We start from the raw sequence: 18,574 nt of genomic DNA, 5'->3' as shown, positions 1-18,574 counted from the left end.
TGACCACTCTGCCCACCCTCACCCTCACCCCCCCCCCCCCACTGAAGTCCTGCCTGTTATGGACTGTCACTGTGTGGGGACAGGTCTGTCTACCTTACAGGATGGCAAGCCCCATGAGAGCAGGGCCCAGACCATCTGGAACACTACTATGTCCCTAGCACTGCCCAGCATGGGTTGGCACACAGGAGGGAGTTCTGAATGAGTGAATATACTCTTTCCACTTGACAGATGAGGAGATCAAGGCTCTGAGAGGGCCGGTCACTTGGCCAAAGTGGAGTGACTGATCTAGCACCTGAAATGAAGTCCGAGCCCAGAGCCTGGGAGAATCAGCAGGTGGTGAGTGGCAGATGGTGTGAGTAAAAGAATGAGAAACAAAGAGACGGGGAGAGGGAAAGACAGAGATGGTGAGAAAGCCAGGGAAGCACAGAGTGTGCAGGGAGGTGAGAGGAGGGGCAGGGGAAACAAGGCAGTGCTGGTTCCTGGATCCGGGTGGTGCTCAGGCAGGTAAGACAAAGGACAGACGGATAGCGGAGGCAGGGCCTCGGGAACACTGGCATGTGCTTGTGGACGTGCTAGTCTGTCAGTCCAGTCCCTTGGGCCCCTCAGCCGCAGGCCAGGTCCGCAGCCTCGCGGCGCCTGCCCCAGCTACCTGGGGATGGAGGCGTAGTCAGTGTGCAAGCCGGCGGTGAATTGCTGGTGTGGCTCCGGCTGGGGGCCCAGAATGTCCACCCGATCGTCCCCATCCTCGTCGAAGCTGGCAGGGCATGGATTGGGCAGCAGGATGAGCTCTGTGAGGCCATGAAGGTCAGACAGACGGCGGAAAGTCTGCAGCACGAGCACCATGGCAACCAGGCCCAGGAAGAGGTAGACTGCAGAGACGGCAGAGGGGCGATGGGTGGACTCAGACCTCCAGGTCATGGCCGTGGGGCTACAGGACCCCCGAGGATGGGGCTATGACTTTCAACTCCCCCCAGGGTTGGGGCCAGGTCCCCCTCAGACCCGGCCCTCGGTCCCCGGCCAGCCACCCCACTCACCTGTGACCAGCACCTTGTAGAGGGCCCGGTAGGGCTGGCCGGGGGCCTCTCCAGGCACATAGTCACCCAGGCCAATGGTGGACAGAGAGATGAAGCAGAAGTAGAAGGCGTCCAGGAAGCTCCAGGCCTCCTCAAGGTGGGCAAAGACTGCGGCCGGCACCAGGAAGCAGATGGTCACCACGACCGCCAGCAGGGCCGCCAGGTGCCAGCGGGCCACCTGCGGGGGGTGGCAGCCCCAGCGCCGGCTCAGCCAGGACAGGGGCGCGTGGGTGAGCAGCGACAGGCGCTGGGCCGAGGCGGTCAGCAGCAGCATGGTGGCCGGCACGCCCAGGAGCGCAAAGGCAATGCAGAAGGCCTTGCCCCCGTCGGTCAGCGGCGTCGTGTACCCGTAGCCTGTGGGAGTGAGGGGGAGATCCTTCTGCCCACTCGGCATCCACTCCGGGGTCTGTGGCCACTCTAAACCAAGGACTAATTTCACTCTCGAACCCACCTCTCCTAGAGTCTCTCATCTCCAGTGATGGCACCTCCACCCTTCCTGCTGTTCAGGCCAAGAACCTGGTGTCGTCCTCGACTCCCTTGTCACTCACACCCACTTTCTGTCTGTTGTCTCAACCTTCAGACAGATCCAAAACCCACCCACTCGCCCCACTCCACCCCACGGCTCCATCCTGGTCCTGTCTACCCGGCAGCCTCCTGCCTGGTCTCCCTTCTCCCCTCATGCAGCCAGAGGGACCCTGTGAACACGTGAGTCAGGTCATGTCCCTCCCCTGTTCAGAGTCCCCCTGTGGCTCCATCTCAGGTAAAAGGACAAAGTCCTTATGGTGACCCACGGGGCACCACACAATCCAGGGCAGCGCGCTCCCACCTCAGGGCCTTTGCGCTGGCTGTTCTTTCCTGGTGGAACACTCTTCCCCCAGGTATCCACATGGCTCCCTTCCTCCCCTCCTTCAGGTCTGCTCAAATGTCACCTTCTCAGTGACACCCTCACCACTTTAAATTGTTACACCCTCCTACCCAACTCTTCTTTTTAGTTTGTTTTCATAGCACTGAACACCTTCTAGCATACTATATGGTTTATTTATTTGGTTAGTGTCTGTCTCCCCACAGGGTGCCAGCTCCGGGAGGGCAGGAGCTTCTGTCTGTTTTGTTCACTACTGTAGCCCTGGTATCTGGCATAGAGTGGGCACTTGATCGATAGTCAAAATAATGAATAAAGGGTGCAGGCTTCACCTTGGCTCAAAGCCTCAGTTTCCTCTACTCTAAAATGGGTGTGACAAGCCCCACTGTGCTCCCGGAGACCATGGGAACACAGGAAGGCCAGGGTGGGTGTGAGCTCTGCAAACAGAAACACGATAAAGGGGAATTCAGGTGTGGGTGAAACTGGATCACTTTGGCAATGTGTAATTTAAAATCTCTTTTGATTTCCCAAATAAAGCAAACCAAAGGGTCAGAGATATGACTGGAGTGGTAAGGGGCCTGGTTTATGTTGACAGTAAAATGTCTTGCCCAAAAGACTGCAGATTCTGCCCTGTGACCCGTAAGAAAGTGTGGAGGCATTGCACATACGAGCAGGCTTTCCCCTGAGCCCGTCTTCCACACAAAAGGATCCCCTGGCTTTTATATACTCAAAGGAACTGAAAGCAGAGGCTTGAAGAGATACCTGTACACCCATGTTCACAGCAGCATTCTTCATAATAGCCAAAAGGTGGAAACAACCCTAGTGTCCATGGATGGATGAACGGATCAACAAAATGTAAATACAAACAATGGAATATTATTCAGCCTTTTGAAGGAAGGAAATTCTGACACATGCTGCAACGTGGATGAAGCTTGAGGATATTATGCTAAGTGAAATAAGTCAGTCACAAAAAGACAAATCCTCTGTGATTCCATTTATATGCGGTACTTAGTGTAGTCAAAATCATAGAGACAGAAAGTAGAACGGGGACTTCCCTGGTGGCGCAGTGGTGGAGCCCTGGTCTGGGAAGATCCCACATGCCGCGGAGCAACTAAGCCCGTGCGCCACAACTACTGAACCTGCGCTCCAGAGCCCCCGAGCCACAACTACTGAGCCCGCGTGCCACAACTACTGAAGCCCGCGTGCCTAGAGCCCGTGCTCCGCAACAAGAGAAGCCACAGCAATGAGAAGCCCGCGCACCACAAAAGAGTAGCCCCTGCTCGCCACAACTAGAGAAAGCCCGTGCGCAGCAACGAAGACCCAACACAGCCAAAAAAAAAGAAAGAAAAAGAAGGTAGAATAATGGTTGCCAGTAGCTGAGGAGAGGGGCAAATGGGGAGTTATTATATAAGAGTATAGATTCAGTTTTGCGCGATAAGAAGAGTTCTGGAGATGGATGGTGGTGATAGTTGCACAACAATATGAATGTACCTAATACCACTGAACTGTACACTTAAAAATGGTTAAGATAGTAAATTTTATGTTATGTGTATTTTGTCACAATAAAAAAAAAAAACTAGGGAAAAATAAAGGATCCTCTAGTTCTTGCTGGACAGGTGGCCACCTGTAATAAAGACATTCCCTCCTCCAGTGCAGCTAGGTGTGGCTCTGGAATAATTTATGGCCAATGAGGTATATATGAAAGAAGGAAACAACTTCCAGGAAGTGTCCTTAGAGAAAGGGAGATGCCTATCTTCCTTCTTTCCTCCCTCCTCCTGCTGCCTGGAACACAGATGTGAAGGCTGGAGGTGAGAAGCCATCTGGGACCATGAGATGAGCTTGGGAATGGAAACCGTGCCCAGGAGTTATGAAGGAACACGAAGGTCTCTGACCATGCAGCACCATTCTGGTCTTGGACTGACTCCCTTGAATGTGAGCAAGAAATAAACTTCCATCTTACTTAAGCAGCTGTTATTTGAGGTTTATCACTTATGGCTCCAAGCTTCATTAATACAAGGCTTTTGATAGAGAAACTCCAGCAGCCTAGCTGAAATGACAGGTTTGCAGATGACACGAAATCCTTATAAACAGAAAAATCATAAAGTTAGAATAGAATGGGGGCTGTGAGCCTCAACTTGCTACCTCCAAGAGCCAAGTCCAAATCGGTGCTTTGTTATTTGGTCCCTGCATCACCTTGGCCAAGTGACTTCTCCTCTCTGAGCCTCAGTTTCCTCAGAGTACTGCAAAATGGCCTCATAAACAATGCCTTCCTCAAATGCAGGTTGGGACGGGGTGTAGCACCTAGCATGGGCATAGAAAGAGTTAGCATGACTGTAATGCTCGCTCCCTCCCCCCATCCCCAGTTGCAGGTGAGCCCGACTCCTCCACCCCTGGCCTCAATCACAGCAAGGCTGCCTGGACCAGCTCCAGGCCCCAGGTCTTCCTCAGAATACTAGGACCTATGACAAAACCCCTCAGAAGACTAGGGCCTATGACAAGACCCCTCAGAAGACTAGGGCCTATGACAAGACCAGGGACGCTGTGGGAGAGGTGTCTCTCTGAATGACGTATGGTCTTCCATTTCTCCAGATACATTCAGGGCTCCCGGCTTCACCAGCAACAATAATAATAACTGAGGCTCTGTCAATCTCAGTTATTATTACCGGCACTTCACATGGACACAGACTCCCACCTTGACCAAATTTTAGTCAGGCTCCTCTGAGCCCTCTTCCTTTTTTTTTTTTTGGCTGTGCCGCGCGGCATGTGGGATCTTAGTTCCCTGACCAGGGATCGAACCTGCGCCCCCTGCATTGGAAGTGCAGAGTCTAAACCACTGGACCACCAGGAAAGTCCTGAGCCCTCTTCTTGACTAAGCCCAGTTTTAGCAGGAATCCTCAGCTGGTTTAGGGAGAATCCCCCCACTCTTGATATCTGATCAAATTCCTCACCATCCACCACTGATATCGAAGTCCTTGGCCAGTCTTTAGCAAGAATCCTATTAAGCCAGTTTAGCAAGAATCCCCCTACCTTCCATGTCTCCTCTTAGTAATTTTCCATCCACTGACCCCTTCACTTTGCTCTCAGCTCTAAATCTCCAGCTGTCTTTGCTATATTCGGAATTGAGTTCAGTCTCTCTCCCCTGCTGCAATAACCTACCATTTTTTTTTTTTTTTTTTTTTTTTTTTTAATTTAATTTATTTATTTATTTATGGCTGTGTTGGGTCTTCGTTTCTGTGCGAGGGCTCTCTCCAGTTGTGGCAAGTCGGGGCCAATCTTCATCGCAGTGCGCGGGTCTCTCACTATCGCGGCCTCTCTTGTTGCGGAGCACAGGCTCCAGACGCGCAGGCTCAGTAATTGTGGCTCACGGGCCCAGTTGCTCCGTGGCATGTGGGATCTTCCCAGACCAGGGCTTGAACCCGTGTCCCCTGCATTGGCAGGCAGATCCTCAACCACTGCGCCACCAGGGAAGCCCTAACCTACCATTTTTAACGAATGTCAGAATAATTTTTTTTTTTTTTTACAATATACATACATCACCCTCCTTCATTCATGCAAGCCTAGGAGGTAGTGTGGTGTGTTGGTTAACAGCATGGGACTCTGAGGCCTGACAGCCTCAGTTCAAAACCGCACGCTACACTTCCTACCTGTGTGGCCTTGGGCAAGTTGTCCAACCTCTCTGGGCCTCAGTTTCTATTGCTAAAAAATAGAACCACTAATGGTACCTGCCTCACAAGGCTTATTGTACTGAGTGAGTTAAAGTCCGTATGTGGTTAAGTCCTCTACCAGGTATTGCTATTACTGTGAAGTAGGGAGTGTTATTATCCCCATTTTACAGATGAGATGAGGGAGGACACTGACGACTAGAGATCACCCAGACGGTGCCTGCCTTGAGCTTGGCTTCTTCACCTGTCTTGCCTGGGACAGCTTCTCAGAAGCCAGGATCTGGGAGGAGACAGAGGGAGAGTGAAGCCGGGGAGCAGGTCGGGCAGGCCCAGCCAGCAACTGGGAAGAGTCTGTGAGAAGCATCCAGCCCTGCTGCCCGGGCCTTGGTTTGCTGAGCCACACAACAATGACAGGCACAAAAGGCAAAGGCTGCCTGCTACTGCCGGCAGGGAAGGGGAGTTAGGGGTCTGGGCTAGCCGGGCCCCAGCCACCTCCCCTATCCAAATCCTAGCAAAGAGGCAAACAGGAAGTTTGGGGGCTGGGGAGGGGCTGTGGGAAGACCAGCAGAGCTTGACAACAAAGGGATTTTCCAGGTCTGAGGGGCCCCGAGGTGAGGGATTTCCCGGGTAGGGCTGGGAGGGGGTGTCAGTCCCACCTGAGGCTGTAGGGGTCCAGAGAAGGGGATCTGTGGGGTCCAGTCAGTAATCTGAAATCAGAGGCCAGTGTCCTGGTTTGAAAAGAATCCTGGTTTGGGGCTGGGGTCCTGGGTCCAGAGGAAGAAGAGGGACAGGCACCAGTGGGGGTGTTTTCTGGATCACAAATGGGATTGGGAGGGGAATCCTCAGGCAGAGGGGGCTTCTGAGCCCAAGGATGCCTGAGGGGACATGATGGGGGTAGACAATGCTACGGGGATGATGGGAGGGGGGTGTGTGTCTCAGGTCCTGGCTGAGAGTGTCAAGGGTGGAAAGTGGTAATGGTCTTGAGTGGACAGTGGCGGGGGGTGGGGATCTGGGGTACAGAGAGCCTGGAGTGTCCTTGATGGAGGGAGAACTTCAGGTCCAAAGCAGACTACAGCAGGGTTGGGGTGGAGAGAAAGGTCCCAGCTGTGGGTCTGGAGGAGACTGAAGGGGTCCCAGGTCCCCTGGAGGTTCCCTTTCTTGGGAAATTCAGGTTGGGCAGGGGCTCTTGGGGGAGGGGTAGCAGGTGCAGAGAGCCGACTCCCTGGGCTGGCATCCTGGGGAGGGGGGCGATTCTGCTCTCAGGGGCAGCGTGTGTGGAGGGCGCTGGGGTCCCAGGTGGTTCTGGGGTTCTTACGAGGGGTGTCAGGGTCCAGAGAGTGGTGAGAGTCTCAGCTAGGGGTCCTCAGGTTCAAAGAGGTCTGCAAAGAATTTCCTGGTGGTCCAGTGGTTAAGACTCCGCACTTCCACTGCAGGGGGCATGGGTTTGTGTTCAGGGAACTAAGATCCCGCATGCCTTGCGATGGCCAACATAAATAAACAAAGGGGTCCCCATGGGGAGTCCCTGGCTTGGAAAACAGTAGGGGTTTTTGCTGGTGCCGTTTTGGGACTGGAGGCGTGGGAGTCCTGGCTACGGGGCTTCTGGTTGGAAAGTCAGCGGCCCTTCCTGGAAGGTGCTCTAGTTCTCTCACACACTTCCATAGCTGGGGGCTGCTGAATCGGAAGTCCCACGTTCAGAGGGAACAGGGGTGTCCCTATTAGGAGGAAAACCCTGCATTGAGGGCTCCTCAATACAAAGATGTTAAGATGGAATGGGATATGTGAAGAGGGGCCCTGTGTCTGGAGTCAGGGCTACCTGCAGGGGAGTATGAGGGTCGGGGTGGTCCTTGGTCAGGAGGAGGGCAGGGCCCCTTGCTGGGGAGTGGTCTAGGTCCAGAGGGGTAGAAGTCTGAGATAGGGGCCCCAGGTTCTGGCTGAGGGGTGTCTACTGGCAGTAAGGTCTTTAGGGACAGCACCTGGAGAGGGTCTGGAGATTCAGGGTCCTCACTGGGGCACCAGGGTCAGGAGGAGATTGGGGTAAGGCTTCCCAAGGGGCAACCCAGAAGGACGTATCTGGAGAACCAGGAGACAGTGTTGGAGGGGATGGTGGTCTGAGCCAGAGACAGCTGGCTCAGCATGGCTGAGGTCCCAGTCCAGATGGGGCAAGGGTCTCAGGCAGAGGGTCCGGGGTTCTCGCAGGAGGTCTCTGAGGGTAGTTCTAGGCCCAGAGGGGACTGGACAGACCCGGGTCTCCAAGGGAGTTAAGGCAGAGGAATGAGGTCCCAGATGCTCGCCGGAAGGTACTCTGAGGGTGGCTCTGGTCCCCGAGGGAACTGGTGGATTTCCTACTGGGAGGAAAGGCATGGATGGGGGCTCCCCAAGGTGGAGGAGCCCATGAGTGTGGGTCCCAGGTCCTCGTTGGGGGGTTTTGAGGGGATCCTGGGCTCAGAGTAGATCGGGAATGATCCGCCGGGATCAGGGTATTTCGTGGCGGCTCCTGGGTCCCTAGGGAAGCGGGGGCTCGGGGGGTCCCGGGTCGGGGGCTCGGGGCGGCGCTCACGTACCCACGGTGGTGACCAGCGTGCTGGCGAAGAAGAGCGCCGAGGCGAAGTCCCAGGCGGGGTCCGAGGCGTTGGCTGACCCCGAGGCGTTGGCAAGCGCTGCGCGCCCCAGCCGTCCGGCCGCCAGCATCCGCTCCACGAAGGCGTCCAGGGCGGGGGCAGCCACACACGGGCTGCGCTGCAGCAGCTGCTGGCGCAGAGTCTGCAGCTCAGCTCGGAGGCGGTCTTCGTGCGGCCGCTCCAGCCGCGCCACCAGTAGCGCGCCCAGCACCAGGTAAGCGATGTACGCCGCCAGGGCGCCCGCCAGGAGCGCTCCCCGCCGCATGGCGCAGCCGGCCGGCTCGCCAAGCTCCCGGCCGCCCCGCTGACGTGGCCCCTGACTCCCGACCGCCAGGCGCCCAGCTTCAGTTCCGGGAGTGCTTGACGTGCGGCCCCCGGCGCCCCAAAGAGGAAGAAGAGGAAAAAGGGGAGGGGCGGGGGTGGAGGAAACTGAGGCACGCCCCATCGCCAGGTGTGAGGACCGAGAGGGAGGAGCCCGGCGCTCCCGGACCCAGGAGACCGGAGGGATGCTTGGGTTAGGGGTATTCTTCCTTTCCTCCCCCTTCCTTCCTTTGCTTCCTCCCCGGAGCCGCGGCTCCCTACGCCAGAGAGAATCCTAAGTCTCTTTTCGGCTCGCGGACCGAGGAGTCGCTCCCCGACTCCTTAGGGCCATTGCTCAAGGCTGCGAATGTTGTGCGCCGCACCGGGGCGCGTGGCTGAGGGGACAAGGGGACAAACTGAAATCCAGCCCTCGCTCCACGCGCCAGGTCGTGCGTTCTGGAGTGGGGCTGCGTCCACCTGGAGAGAACCCCTGTCTAACTCACAAAGGGGGACACCACAGGGCCAGGTGTCACCTGTGCCCTCACAGAGTGAGGATCCTTAGCTATTCACCAAATCTTTGCTCAGCCCTCACTTTGTGCCCAGCGCTTTGCTGGGTGATGCTGGGGACACGCAGTGACCAAGACAGTCCCTGGGCCCTGCCCTCGGGTGGGGGGGCTCCCCGCACTTCAACAGAGTGACAGCCCAGAGGGTCAGGGCTGTGATAAGGGAAGCACAGGCAGAGCGACAGGGGCTGGGATGGTGAAGCCGAGAGGACTGTGCAGCCAGGAGTCATAACTGAGAGACCAGAGCAGTCTTCAAGGTCCCCAGAAAAGACAGTGTCTCAGAGGAGGAAAGGGAAAGCCACAGTGACACGGTCACTTGCTGACATCCTTCCGGAGAGCTATCACTCCCCAGAAGTCATTTCTACCATTATCTTTGCCTGAGATAACTGGAGGAGACTGAGGTACAGAAAAGGGGAGGCTGAGGGGGAGACAGGGTTAGATAAAGGGGGAGACGGAGGGCAGAGACAGGAGAGACTAAGGTAGCTTAATGTTCAGGGCTCCTCACTTGCAGGTGTGCCTGTGTGTGCTCACTTGCTGGGGGTTATAATGTTTTTTGGCAAACCAGGGAAACCAGGTTGCAACACAGGAGCATTTTTATGACCTTTTGGGAAAATGTCTAAAGATGTTGTTAAAGAGAAAACCACAGACCCCAAATGGCGTCACTAGTGCTAAAGCCCATGATACCAAACCTAGATTTTAACATCTGACCTAACTGCAATTTTGTCCTTCCCCAGGAAGGTAATCTTAATCGGCCAGTCTGGAATTTCCTGGTCAGCACCAGCGAGGTAATCTGTCATGTGGGACCTCACCATTTCTACACTCCCCACGCCCCCACCCCTACCCCCCTACCCCCGCAAAGGAAGAAGAGGTATTCTATAAGATAGATTCTCACCCTCCCCCCAAAAGAAGGTGACCTGGCCTGAAATAATTCTTTCTTTTCTCTTGCTAATAACTTCCTTGCCTCCTTCTATAAAAAAACCTCCATTTTGTACAACTCCTTCAAGCTCCGTTCTATTTACTAGATGGGATGTTGCCGGATTCATAAATTTTTGAATAAATCCCATAGGTCTTCAAATTTAATCGGTTTAGTAAAGCAACTATACTCCAATAAAAAATTAATTTAAGAAATTTTACTCGGTTTAGTTTGGGGTTTTTTGGTTTGTTTTGTTTGTGGGGTTTTTTTTGGTTTTTTTTGGCCGCATCACGCTGGCATGTGGGATCTTAGTTCCCCAACCAGGGATGGAACCCACGCCCCCTGCAGTGGAAGCGCGGAGGCTTAACCACTGGACCGCCAAGGAAGTCCCTAATTTTGTTTTTTAACAATACGTCTTGAGGAAAGACACCTGGTTCTTCCTACCTAACTTGTTGGATATCCTTTTCTCCCTCTAAATAATCACTCTAATACCTAAAGTCTGCCAAAACTGTATAAGCGCTAGAGCCCGCACAACTCCGCTTAGCCCCTGGGGAACACTAACGGGTCTCTCCTCTCCTGCTCCACACCCTTCTCTCGCTCCCCAGTGTTCTCAAGAGCCAAATTGAGCGTTTGTCTATAGAGAACTCCATTTCCCATCGCCCTCTTCGCTCGACACCTACATTTCCCATCATGCACGACACCGCCTACTCCTTCGATTGTTCCGGGCTCCGCCCTCCTTGCCCTGCAGGCCTGACTCTCGCCTAACGTCACCGGCCTCCAGTCCTCCCCTCTTACCCGCCAGCTTGTCTGGGCCTCCGTGTGGGGGCGTGGCGTCTGCGCGATCGTGACGCCCATTGGCTGTCGTGTGGCCGATGAGGCGTGGCTACGGGAGCCGGGCGGGCACATTTCGAACCGTGGCTGGGGCTGCGGTGGCGGTGGCGGCGGCGGCAGGGAAAAATGCACCCGGCAGGCTTGGCGGCGGCGGGGACGCCCCGGCAGCGTAAGTGGCGTACGTGGCCGACCGAGGAGATAGGGAGGGCGGGGCGTGGCGGGGCCGCCTCGGCGGTTGGCGAGGTCGCCGCAGGTCGGAGGTCACGAGGTCAGGGCTCTGGAGCTACGAGGTGTGCACAGCGCAGGGATGCCAGGTCCGGGTAGGGGGCGCATTGGACTCGATTCTTCCTTTCTTTAGGAAATTCATTTAGAAGAAAACAAGTTTGAGCAGGATATTGTGTGATGTGCAGAAAAACGCGACTTTCATTCATTGTCAGTTAGCCGTCTGTCCTCTCCCCACCCTTCCGTGGCCTTGGGCTGTTGCCCACGCACCTTAGGACGGTGTTCATAGCCCTGCGTGATCGCAGAGGGCCGTGTTTACCCCTCATTTAAGATTTGAACCTGTGTTTATTGTGCTGTTAATCCCCTTTTCCCATGTCTGTGAATTTGTATCTCTCTTTAAATTCCTCTTCATCTTCGGGAGTGTGCGTGTGTCTCATTTATTCATTCAGCATATCTTACTTCAGCTCCCTTGTGCCAGGCCCTGTGCTGCAATTTGGGTACCCAGTAGTAACCAGCAACTTGGCAACTTACAGCTCAGAGTTTAGTGGGAAGACAGACACTAAACTTGGAAGCAAACTAGGCAGCAGGATAATTTCGGGAGTGATTAGAACTGTAAAGAGAATAAGCCGGAAACTGACTAGGGGTTGAGGAGGCCTTAAGACGTGATGCATGCATTCCTCCCTCAACCTTTGTAAGATGCCTGACTGGCCCTGTGGTAGGCGATGCTGGGGATACAGCCGTGCCCATCAGTCCTGGTTCCTGTCTTCATGGAGCTTACCAGTACAGAGCAGAAGACAGCGACAGTCTAGCGTGATGGAGCTGTGATAAGAGAAGAGCAGGCAGAGGGGTCAGGGCTGGGATGGGGGAAGCACAATCAGAGTGGTTATGGCTGGGATGGAGGTGTTGTGTTAGCCCAGATTAGGAAACATGACCCAGCCCAGCCGTGTCAGTGAAGCTTCCTGGAAGAGGTAACATTGCATGATGAGGAATTAGCCCGGGGAAGGGGATTTATGGTGTGTGGGAAAGGCGTGGGAGGCCTGTGCTGAGTAAGCAAGTAGACAAATGAATATAGATTCAGAAATTGTGACAAGTACTTGGAAGAGAAAAAAGAACCACTGGATATTATGAGAAAGAACAGTGTGGGGCTAGTGCTTTATATTGAGGAGTAAGGAAGGTCTCTCTGAGAAGGAATCTTTTGAGCTGAGGCCTGAGTGCTGTATTGGCAGGTGTTAATTGTGGGAAGGTGTTCCAAGGTGATAGCACTGTATGTTCAAAAGCCTGAGGGGGCGAGGAGCTTGGCAGGGTCAGGGCCCGAGAGGAGGAGGCCCTTGTGACTGGTGGAGTGAGTCCCAGGAGAGGTAGCAAACCAGGGTGGTTGGCAGGGCTGGGTCATGCAGGGCCTCCTAGGCATTTGGATTTTATTCTCAGCACAGTGGGCACCGATCTTAGGCAGAGGGCATGAAATATTCTCTTTTACATTTAAAAAGATCATTCTGGCTGCTGACTGGAAAGGACGTTGTTGGGGCTAAGAATGAACAGGGCAAGCTGGTAGGAGGACATTTAATTCAGGTGCAAGATGACAGAGTCTGAAAAGGGAGGGTAACATTGAGACCAAGTGGGTGAGAACTGATGTCAGAGGTAAAGGCCCTGGGGCCTTGGCAGGAAGTGGTGGCTAGAGACAGCCCAGGGCACAGGGTGGGTGTCTGCGAAAGCCATGGGTGTGGTGAGATTGCCCTAGGTGAGAGACAGAAGACAAGGGTAAGGGTGGAAAATTGGGGCACACAATTCAGGGAGCTGGAGAGAAATCATTGACTGAGAGGGACCGATCAGAACATCAGCTCCATGAAGGCAGGAGTTTTTCCCTTTTGGTTCACTGCTGTATCCACCTCGCGTGCAGCAGAGCCTAACCCACAGAGGTGCTCAGTCGATGTTTGTGGGGCTCCGACAGGAAAGAGAAAGAGGTAGTACAGTGTCTCAGAAGCCAAGAGAGCAGAGAGTTGGAGGTTGGCATTTGGAGCAAGGGCCTCAGTGCTGCCGAGGAGCTTGAGTCTGAGGAGAGTGGAATAACAGCCTTGGCCTGGTAGTGCAGAGGCATTTAGGGGACCGGTGAGAGCAGAAGCCCAAATGCCAAGGGCTGAGGGGGCGACAAAGAGGGAGGAAGTGCTTACACTAAAGCTTTCAGGAAGCCAGCCCTTTGGCCAGAAGTGGGAGAGGGAAAAGAGAAGTGGTGCTTGGGGACAAGTGGGCCGGGGCCAGTGCTGCTTGCTCTGGGATAGAGGACTACCTGGGTCTGTTTTCAGGCTACAAATAATGAAGAGGAAGAGTCGAGGGGCTAGTTATTAATAATAGGTGACGGGATGGACCACTTTTTTATGGGCCAGGCCAGGGGCTGAGGAGTTTATGTCACTTTGCCCTGGAGTGTTGACACCATACTGCAGAGGAGAAAATTGAGGTGCAGAGAAAGTCATGACGTGGATTATGTGATTCCTTTCCCGCATCCCATTGTAATCCTACCACCCTGTTCCCACTGTGGCACCTGGCACAGAGGAAGAGCTCCGTAAATGTTTGCTGCGGTGGCATGGCTTACTGGTCAGGGTGCTGGAGCCCGAGTGCTGGGTTCAAATCTGCCCTCTCCATGTTCCCCATCTCAGTAGGCAGCACTCCCATCCACTCGGATCACTCAGACCAGAATCTGGGAAGAAGTGTGGATTCCTTCATCTTCCTTACCCTACCGCAGCCAAGCACACCTCCAGCAATCCTGCCTCTCCTACCTCCAAAATTCGCCAGAAGCAGCCCCTCCCCTCCCCACCCCACCCCTGCCTGCCCCATCCTGCTCTCCCACCTGGACCACCTCAGCAGCTTCCTCCCCCCTCCCCTCCTCTCCCCTCATCTTGTCCCCGCCTTCCCAGTCTGTTCCCCACATGAAGCGGAGGGATCTTTTGAAAACTTGAAACCTGGCTCTGCTTCACACCATCTGTATGACTCTGGGCAAGGGCCTGAGCCTCTTTGGGGCTCACGGTTCCCATCTGTAAAATGGGATGATAGTCTCACCAACACAAAATGGATTGTTGTGAGGATTAAGTGAGTTAATCCATAGTGTCTAGAACACGGCCTGGTGTGTGGTTTAAGTGCTCAGCTGGGGTTTAATTATTACAATATTTAACAGGGTGACCTGGGCTGGAATCCTGCTCTGTCACTCCCTTAATTTGGCCCTTTGCACAAGTCATTTAGACTGTCTGAGCCTCGGTTTCCACATCTGTAAAATGGGCATGGCCATTTATTCATTCATCAGGTTTTTATCAAGCACCTACTCTAACCCTGTTCTAGGGGCTGGGGCTTCAGCCACAAACAAGACAAAGCTCCTCACCTTGCTGGGGGGGGGCTCACATTTGAGTCGGGGAGACAGACAGTGAATAAAATAAATTAAACAGCTAGTATGTCAGCTGGTGCTGAGTTCTGTGGATATAAATGAAGTGGGGAAGAGGGATGAGGGGGTGGCACCAAGGGAGATGCAGTTGTAGACAGGATGGCTGGGGAAGGCCCCACGGAGCCAAGACCTCGAGGAGAGGAAGGAGCCCTGAGGATGTCTGGGGCAAGAGCATTCAGGCAGAGGAACCGCCAGTGAAGAGGCCCTGAGGTGGGAATGTGCCTGGTGCGTTCACTGAGCACTGAGGCCGGTGTGGCTGGAGCTGGATGAGTAAGCGGGAACGTGAAGGGAGAAGGTCTGTCTAGAGACCTTGTTTGTAAGAGTCTTAGCACAGGATTCTGTGCACAGTCAACCCCAGTACATAGTAGCCGTCATCGTCGTCCTCATCATCATCATTGTTATTTGGATGGATGGATGGATGGATGGATGGATGGATGGATGGATGGCAGGCAGAGGCCGCCCAGACCTGACTAGACAACCCATCTCACAGCAAAACCAGTGCCCCACTGCGGCAGAAGTGGGAGGGAGAGCTCCTGCAAAATGAATGAGGCTCCCCACCCTTCTCCCCCTGCAGCCTCGAAGCGGAGGGTACCTGTGTCCCAGCCAGGCATGGCTGACCCCCACCAGCTTTTCGATGACACGAGTTCGGCCCAGAGCCGAGGCTACGGGGCCCAGCGGGCGCCTGGCGGCCTGGGCTACCCTACAGCCTCCGCCTCGCCCCAGGCGGCCTTCCTGGGTGATCCCGTGTCCAACATGGCCATGGCCTACGGGAGCAGCCTCGCCGCGCAGGGCAAGGAGCTGGTGGATAAGAACGTGAGTGGGCCGGGCTGGTGGGGGTGGGGGCAGGTAGGGGCCTTGGGGCCAGGGCTTCAGGTTGGCGCTCTGCCTCCCCAGATCGACCGCTTCATCCCCGTCACCAAGCTCAAGTATTACTTCGCCGTGGACACCATGTATGTGGGCAAAAAGCTGGGTCTGCTCTTCTTCCCCTACCTGCACCAGGTGAGCATCTGAGCGGGGTGGCAGCCTCTAGGCAGGGGTGGGTCAGGCTGGGGCGGGTGAGAGAGGGCCTGTAGGCGGGCCAGGAGCCCAGCTCTGCGTCCTGCCTGCTCCCTCCGCTCTCCCCACAGGACTGGGAGGTGCAGTACCAGCAGGACACACCAGTGGCCCCGCGCTTTGACGTCAACGCGCCTGACCTCTACATTCCAGGTTCACCCTACCCACCACGGCCCGGTGCCCTCCTCCCTCTGGGTGGGCCTGTCTCGGGCAGAGGTTTAGGTGCCCGGAGGCCCTGGATGGTCCTTCTTCTTCTGACTAGTGTCTGTGTGTCTCCCTCTCATAGCCATGGCGTTCATCACCTACGTCTTGGTGGCTGGCCTGGCGCTGGGGACCCAGGATAGGTAAGAGAGGCCTGGAGTAGGCAGAGTGGTGTGGGGTTTGGGGGAGCTGAGGGGCAGTCAGGAAGGTCTCTTGGTTTCCCTGCCTCAGAAGAGCCCCACCGTGTTCCCAGTTAGCCCAAGACAGAGCCCGCAGGGTCACCCTCAGGGTCACCCTTGCCCCTTTCCTCTTTCCCACCCGTGCGCAGCCCATCACCACAGCCTGTGCTGGATGACACTAAACCCATCCTTCCCCGGCCTCTCCTAACCAGCTGCCCGGCCCCCACACACCCCCTGCACCCCGACTCCAGCAGGAAGGTCTTGGCTGAGAGGTGAGCCTGGCCATGTCCCCCCCTGCTCAGAAGCTGTCCCTAGCTCCCCTGTCCCCAGACCAAGCCCCAGCTCCTTAGCCTGGCACTGCCTGCCCCTCTCCCTCACTCTGCTGCGCCACTCTGGTCCTCTTTCTGTTTCTCCAGAGGACCTGGGTTGCCTCCCCAGGGCCTTTGCACATCAGTTCCCTTTGCTGGGGAGTGTGTTCCTCCCCTGCATCACCTGCTGAGCACTGTTTACTCATGATGTCTCCACTGCAACGTTACTTCCTCAGGGAAGCCTTGCCACCCTCCAGCCTGCGTCAGGCCCTCACCTCTCACTCATAGACCCCTGTCCATTTCCTTTGCGGCATGGAACACAGTTGTCATTAGAGTCAATTAATTGTTGAGGCACTGGGGATATGGCAGAGACTAAGGTCCTTCTTCCCCAATCAGCTCCTTACTCCTTCAAGCCTTAGCTCAAGTGTCTGATACCCACCTCCCAACGGGGTCACACACCTCCCCTGCCCTGTGCTTCCCCCATCCCAGCCCTGACCTTTCTGGGCTGTCACTGGGAATGGGATTTCCAGGACAGGGCCCAGATCCATCTTGGTCCCTGCCGGGTCTCCAGCATGCCCCGCCCCGCCCCCGCCCATACAGGCTGTCCCCAGGCAGATGCTTAGGGAGGGTCTGAGCCAGCTAACTGAATGACAGAGCTTGGGTGCTGACAGGTTCTCCCCAGACCTCCTGGGGCTGCAGGCGAGCTCGGCGTTGGCCTGGCTGACACTGGAGGTGCTGGCCATCCTGCTCAGCCTCTACCTTGTCACTGTCAACACAGACCTCACCACTATCGACCTGGTGGCCTTCTTGGGCTACAAATATGTTGGGTGAGTACCCCCTCCGCCTTCCCACTGCCAGCCCCCAGCCCTGGGGCTTCTTCCTCAGACCAGCCTTCCCCTCTCCCCCACAGGATGATTGGCGGGGTCCTCATGGGCCTGCTCTTTGGAAAGATTGGCTACTACCTCGTGCTGGGCTGGTGCTGTGTGTCCATCTTTGTGTTCATGGTGAGCTGGGGCTCAGGGAAGGAGGGGACTCAGGGCACAGGCCTCCTGGGCAGAGTTGGGGGTCCCTGGAGGCATCCAAGCAGGGGATGTCAGGTGGGGAGTTTAGACCAGAGGCCCCACGCTGGTGAACTGAGGAGCCCTGGAGTGGCTGCCCTAGCCTGAGGGTCCGGAGAGCTTCCTGGAGGAGGGGGTGTCCAAGCGGGGTCCTGAAGGAAGAGGAGGCGCCAGCCAGGCTACTAGAGTGGGCTCTCACCCTCACTCCACTCTCCTTGCATGATGGGCTTTCCTACCAGAATTTCCTTTAGGATGAAAAGAGTTCAGTATCCTCAGAGTAGCTTCTCTGAGAGTTCATCCAGCTGGAGTGGAGGTGCTGGTTAAGAGCACTGGGATCCACCAGGCCTGGGTTTGAACCCAGGCTTCGCTCGATCCTGGGCAGATCACTTCCTCTCTTTAAACCTGCTTCGCCTTTTGTAAAATGGGGATGATGCTAATTGCACGTCAGGGTACTGGGAGGATTCAGTGTGCGGAGCAGAGGGCAAAAACTAGTGGCTGGTGGGCCAGATCTGCCCAGATAAACTTCGACTTAGATGTCATTATTTAAAATTCTGGTGGGGGAGGGGGTGGGGGGAAAAGTTAAGAAGAAAAAGAAGGCATTTCTGGCTTGTGTTGAAAAATTGTCAAGGGTCAACACAAGCTGGTGGCGGCCAAAGGGCCAAGCCTGGCCATCCCCTCAGGTGGAGTATTCACAGTGAAGTTCCTCACCTCACTCACTTACGAGGCCTCGCCTAGCGTTTGAGTTTGGAACCCTCACATTTTCTCCCAAGGCCTGGGAGGAGGAGCAGGTCCTCCGCGTGTGTTAGGAGGTTTGGGAGAAACTAAGGCTCCTCAAGAGCAGAGACTTGAGCGCAGCTGCCCTGTGGAGGGGTGGGGAAACTGGAGTCTGGAAGGAGGCCGGGCTCAAGAGTGAACCCCTCCCCCGCCCAGATCCGGACGCTGCGGCTGAAGATCCTGGCCGAGGCGGCGGCCGAGGGCATCCCGGTGCGTGGGGCGCGGAACCAGCTGCGCATGTACCTGACCATGGCCGTGGCGGCGGCGCAGCCCCTGCTCATGTACTGGCTCACCTTCCACCTGGTGCGGTGAGGGCGGCCCCGCGACGCCTCCAGCTGCTGCTTCCGGTGGCCACCGCGCTGCCGCCGCTCATCTCCCGGCCACCTGCCGGCCACAGGGTCCGCCCCGCCGCCCGAGTCCCTCCCTCCCCATCCTCGCCGAGGTGCTGAGATCTCCAGCTGCACAGGCCGCCCCCCAGCAGTGCGGCCACTGTTCCAGAAACAATAAACCGTAATGGGCACGGCGTGGGCAGC

At 55.8% G+C, this 18,574-nt stretch overlaps 2 protein-coding genes across 7 annotated transcripts; one reads left to right on the top strand and one right to left on the bottom strand.

Annotated features, from left to right (window-relative positions):
- Positions 1 to 43: 43 nt before the first annotated feature.
- KCNK6 (potassium two pore domain channel subfamily K member 6) lies at positions 44 to 8,716 on the bottom strand. The gene is made up of 3 exons (XM_068528048.1): positions 8,156 to 8,716; positions 1,035 to 1,427; positions 44 to 869 (listed from the first exon to the last, which is right to left on the bottom strand). Exons 1-3 carry the CDS (start codon positions 8,655 to 8,657, stop codon positions 646 to 648), a joined length of 1,119 nt encoding a protein of 372 aa, XP_068384149.1. The 5' UTR covers positions 8,658 to 8,716; the 3' UTR covers positions 44 to 645.
- On the top strand, positions 8,339 to 18,564 carry YIF1B (Yip1 interacting factor homolog B, membrane trafficking protein). 6 transcript variants are annotated; one of them, XM_068528052.1, is made up of 9 exons: positions 8,339 to 8,426; positions 9,810 to 9,860; positions 15,043 to 15,281; positions 15,363 to 15,467; positions 15,596 to 15,674; positions 15,808 to 15,865; positions 16,881 to 17,036; positions 17,120 to 17,213; positions 18,198 to 18,564. In XM_068528052.1, exons 3-9 carry the CDS (start codon positions 15,078 to 15,080, stop codon positions 18,351 to 18,353), a joined length of 852 nt encoding a protein of 283 aa, XP_068384153.1. In that variant the 5' UTR covers positions 8,339 to 8,426; positions 9,810 to 9,860; positions 15,043 to 15,077; the 3' UTR covers positions 18,354 to 18,564. The 6 variants fall into 6 exon arrangements, with proteins under 6 accessions (XP_068384153.1, XP_068384154.1, XP_068384150.1 ...); XM_068528053.1 differs by lacking the exon at positions 9,810 to 9,860 and having other exon boundaries at positions 8,342 to 8,426; XM_068528050.1 differs by lacking the exons at positions 8,339 to 8,426; positions 9,810 to 9,860 and adding an exon at positions 10,876 to 10,997.
- Positions 18,565 to 18,574: the final 10 nt, after the last annotated feature.

This window comes from Eschrichtius robustus, chromosome 19 (assembly GCF_028021215.1).
Source record: "Eschrichtius robustus isolate mEscRob2 chromosome 19, mEscRob2.pri, whole genome shotgun sequence".
NCBI lineage: Eukaryota > Metazoa > Chordata > Mammalia > Artiodactyla > Eschrichtiidae > Eschrichtius > Eschrichtius robustus.
The sequence above is the reverse complement of the archived record's forward strand: the minus strand, read 5'-3'. Positions and strand labels throughout refer to the sequence as shown.

What these genes read in the sequence shown, in the direction of transcription:
- KCNK6 (XM_068528048.1), bottom strand. Translation starts at nt 8,657, where the DNA reads ATGGGGCGTGCCTCAGTTTCCTCCACCCCCGCCCCTCCCCTTTTTCCT. An exon ending in CACGCTGGTCACCACCGTGG is followed by an intron (nt 1,428 to 8,155) that starts GTACGTGAGCGC and finishes TCACTCCCACAG; the next exon opens with GCTACGGGTACACGACGCCG. An exon ending in CTACAAGGTGCTGGTCACAG is followed by an intron (nt 870 to 1,034) that starts GTGAGTGGGGTG and finishes CCGTCTCTGCAG; the next exon opens with TCTACCTCTTCCTGGGCCTG.
- YIF1B (XM_068528049.1), top strand. Translation starts at nt 10,946, where the DNA reads ATGCACCCGGCAGGCTTGGCGGCGGCGGGGACGCCCCGGCAGCGTAAG. An exon ending in GCCCCGGCAGCGTAAGTGGC is followed by an intron (nt 10,998 to 15,042) that starts GTACGTGGCCGA and finishes CTCCCCCTGCAG; the next exon opens with CCTCGAAGCGGAGGGTACCT. An exon ending in GCGCTGGGGACCCAGGATAG is followed by an intron (nt 15,866 to 16,880) that starts GTAAGAGAGGCC and finishes GGGTGCTGACAG; the next exon opens with GTTCTCCCCAGACCTCCTGG.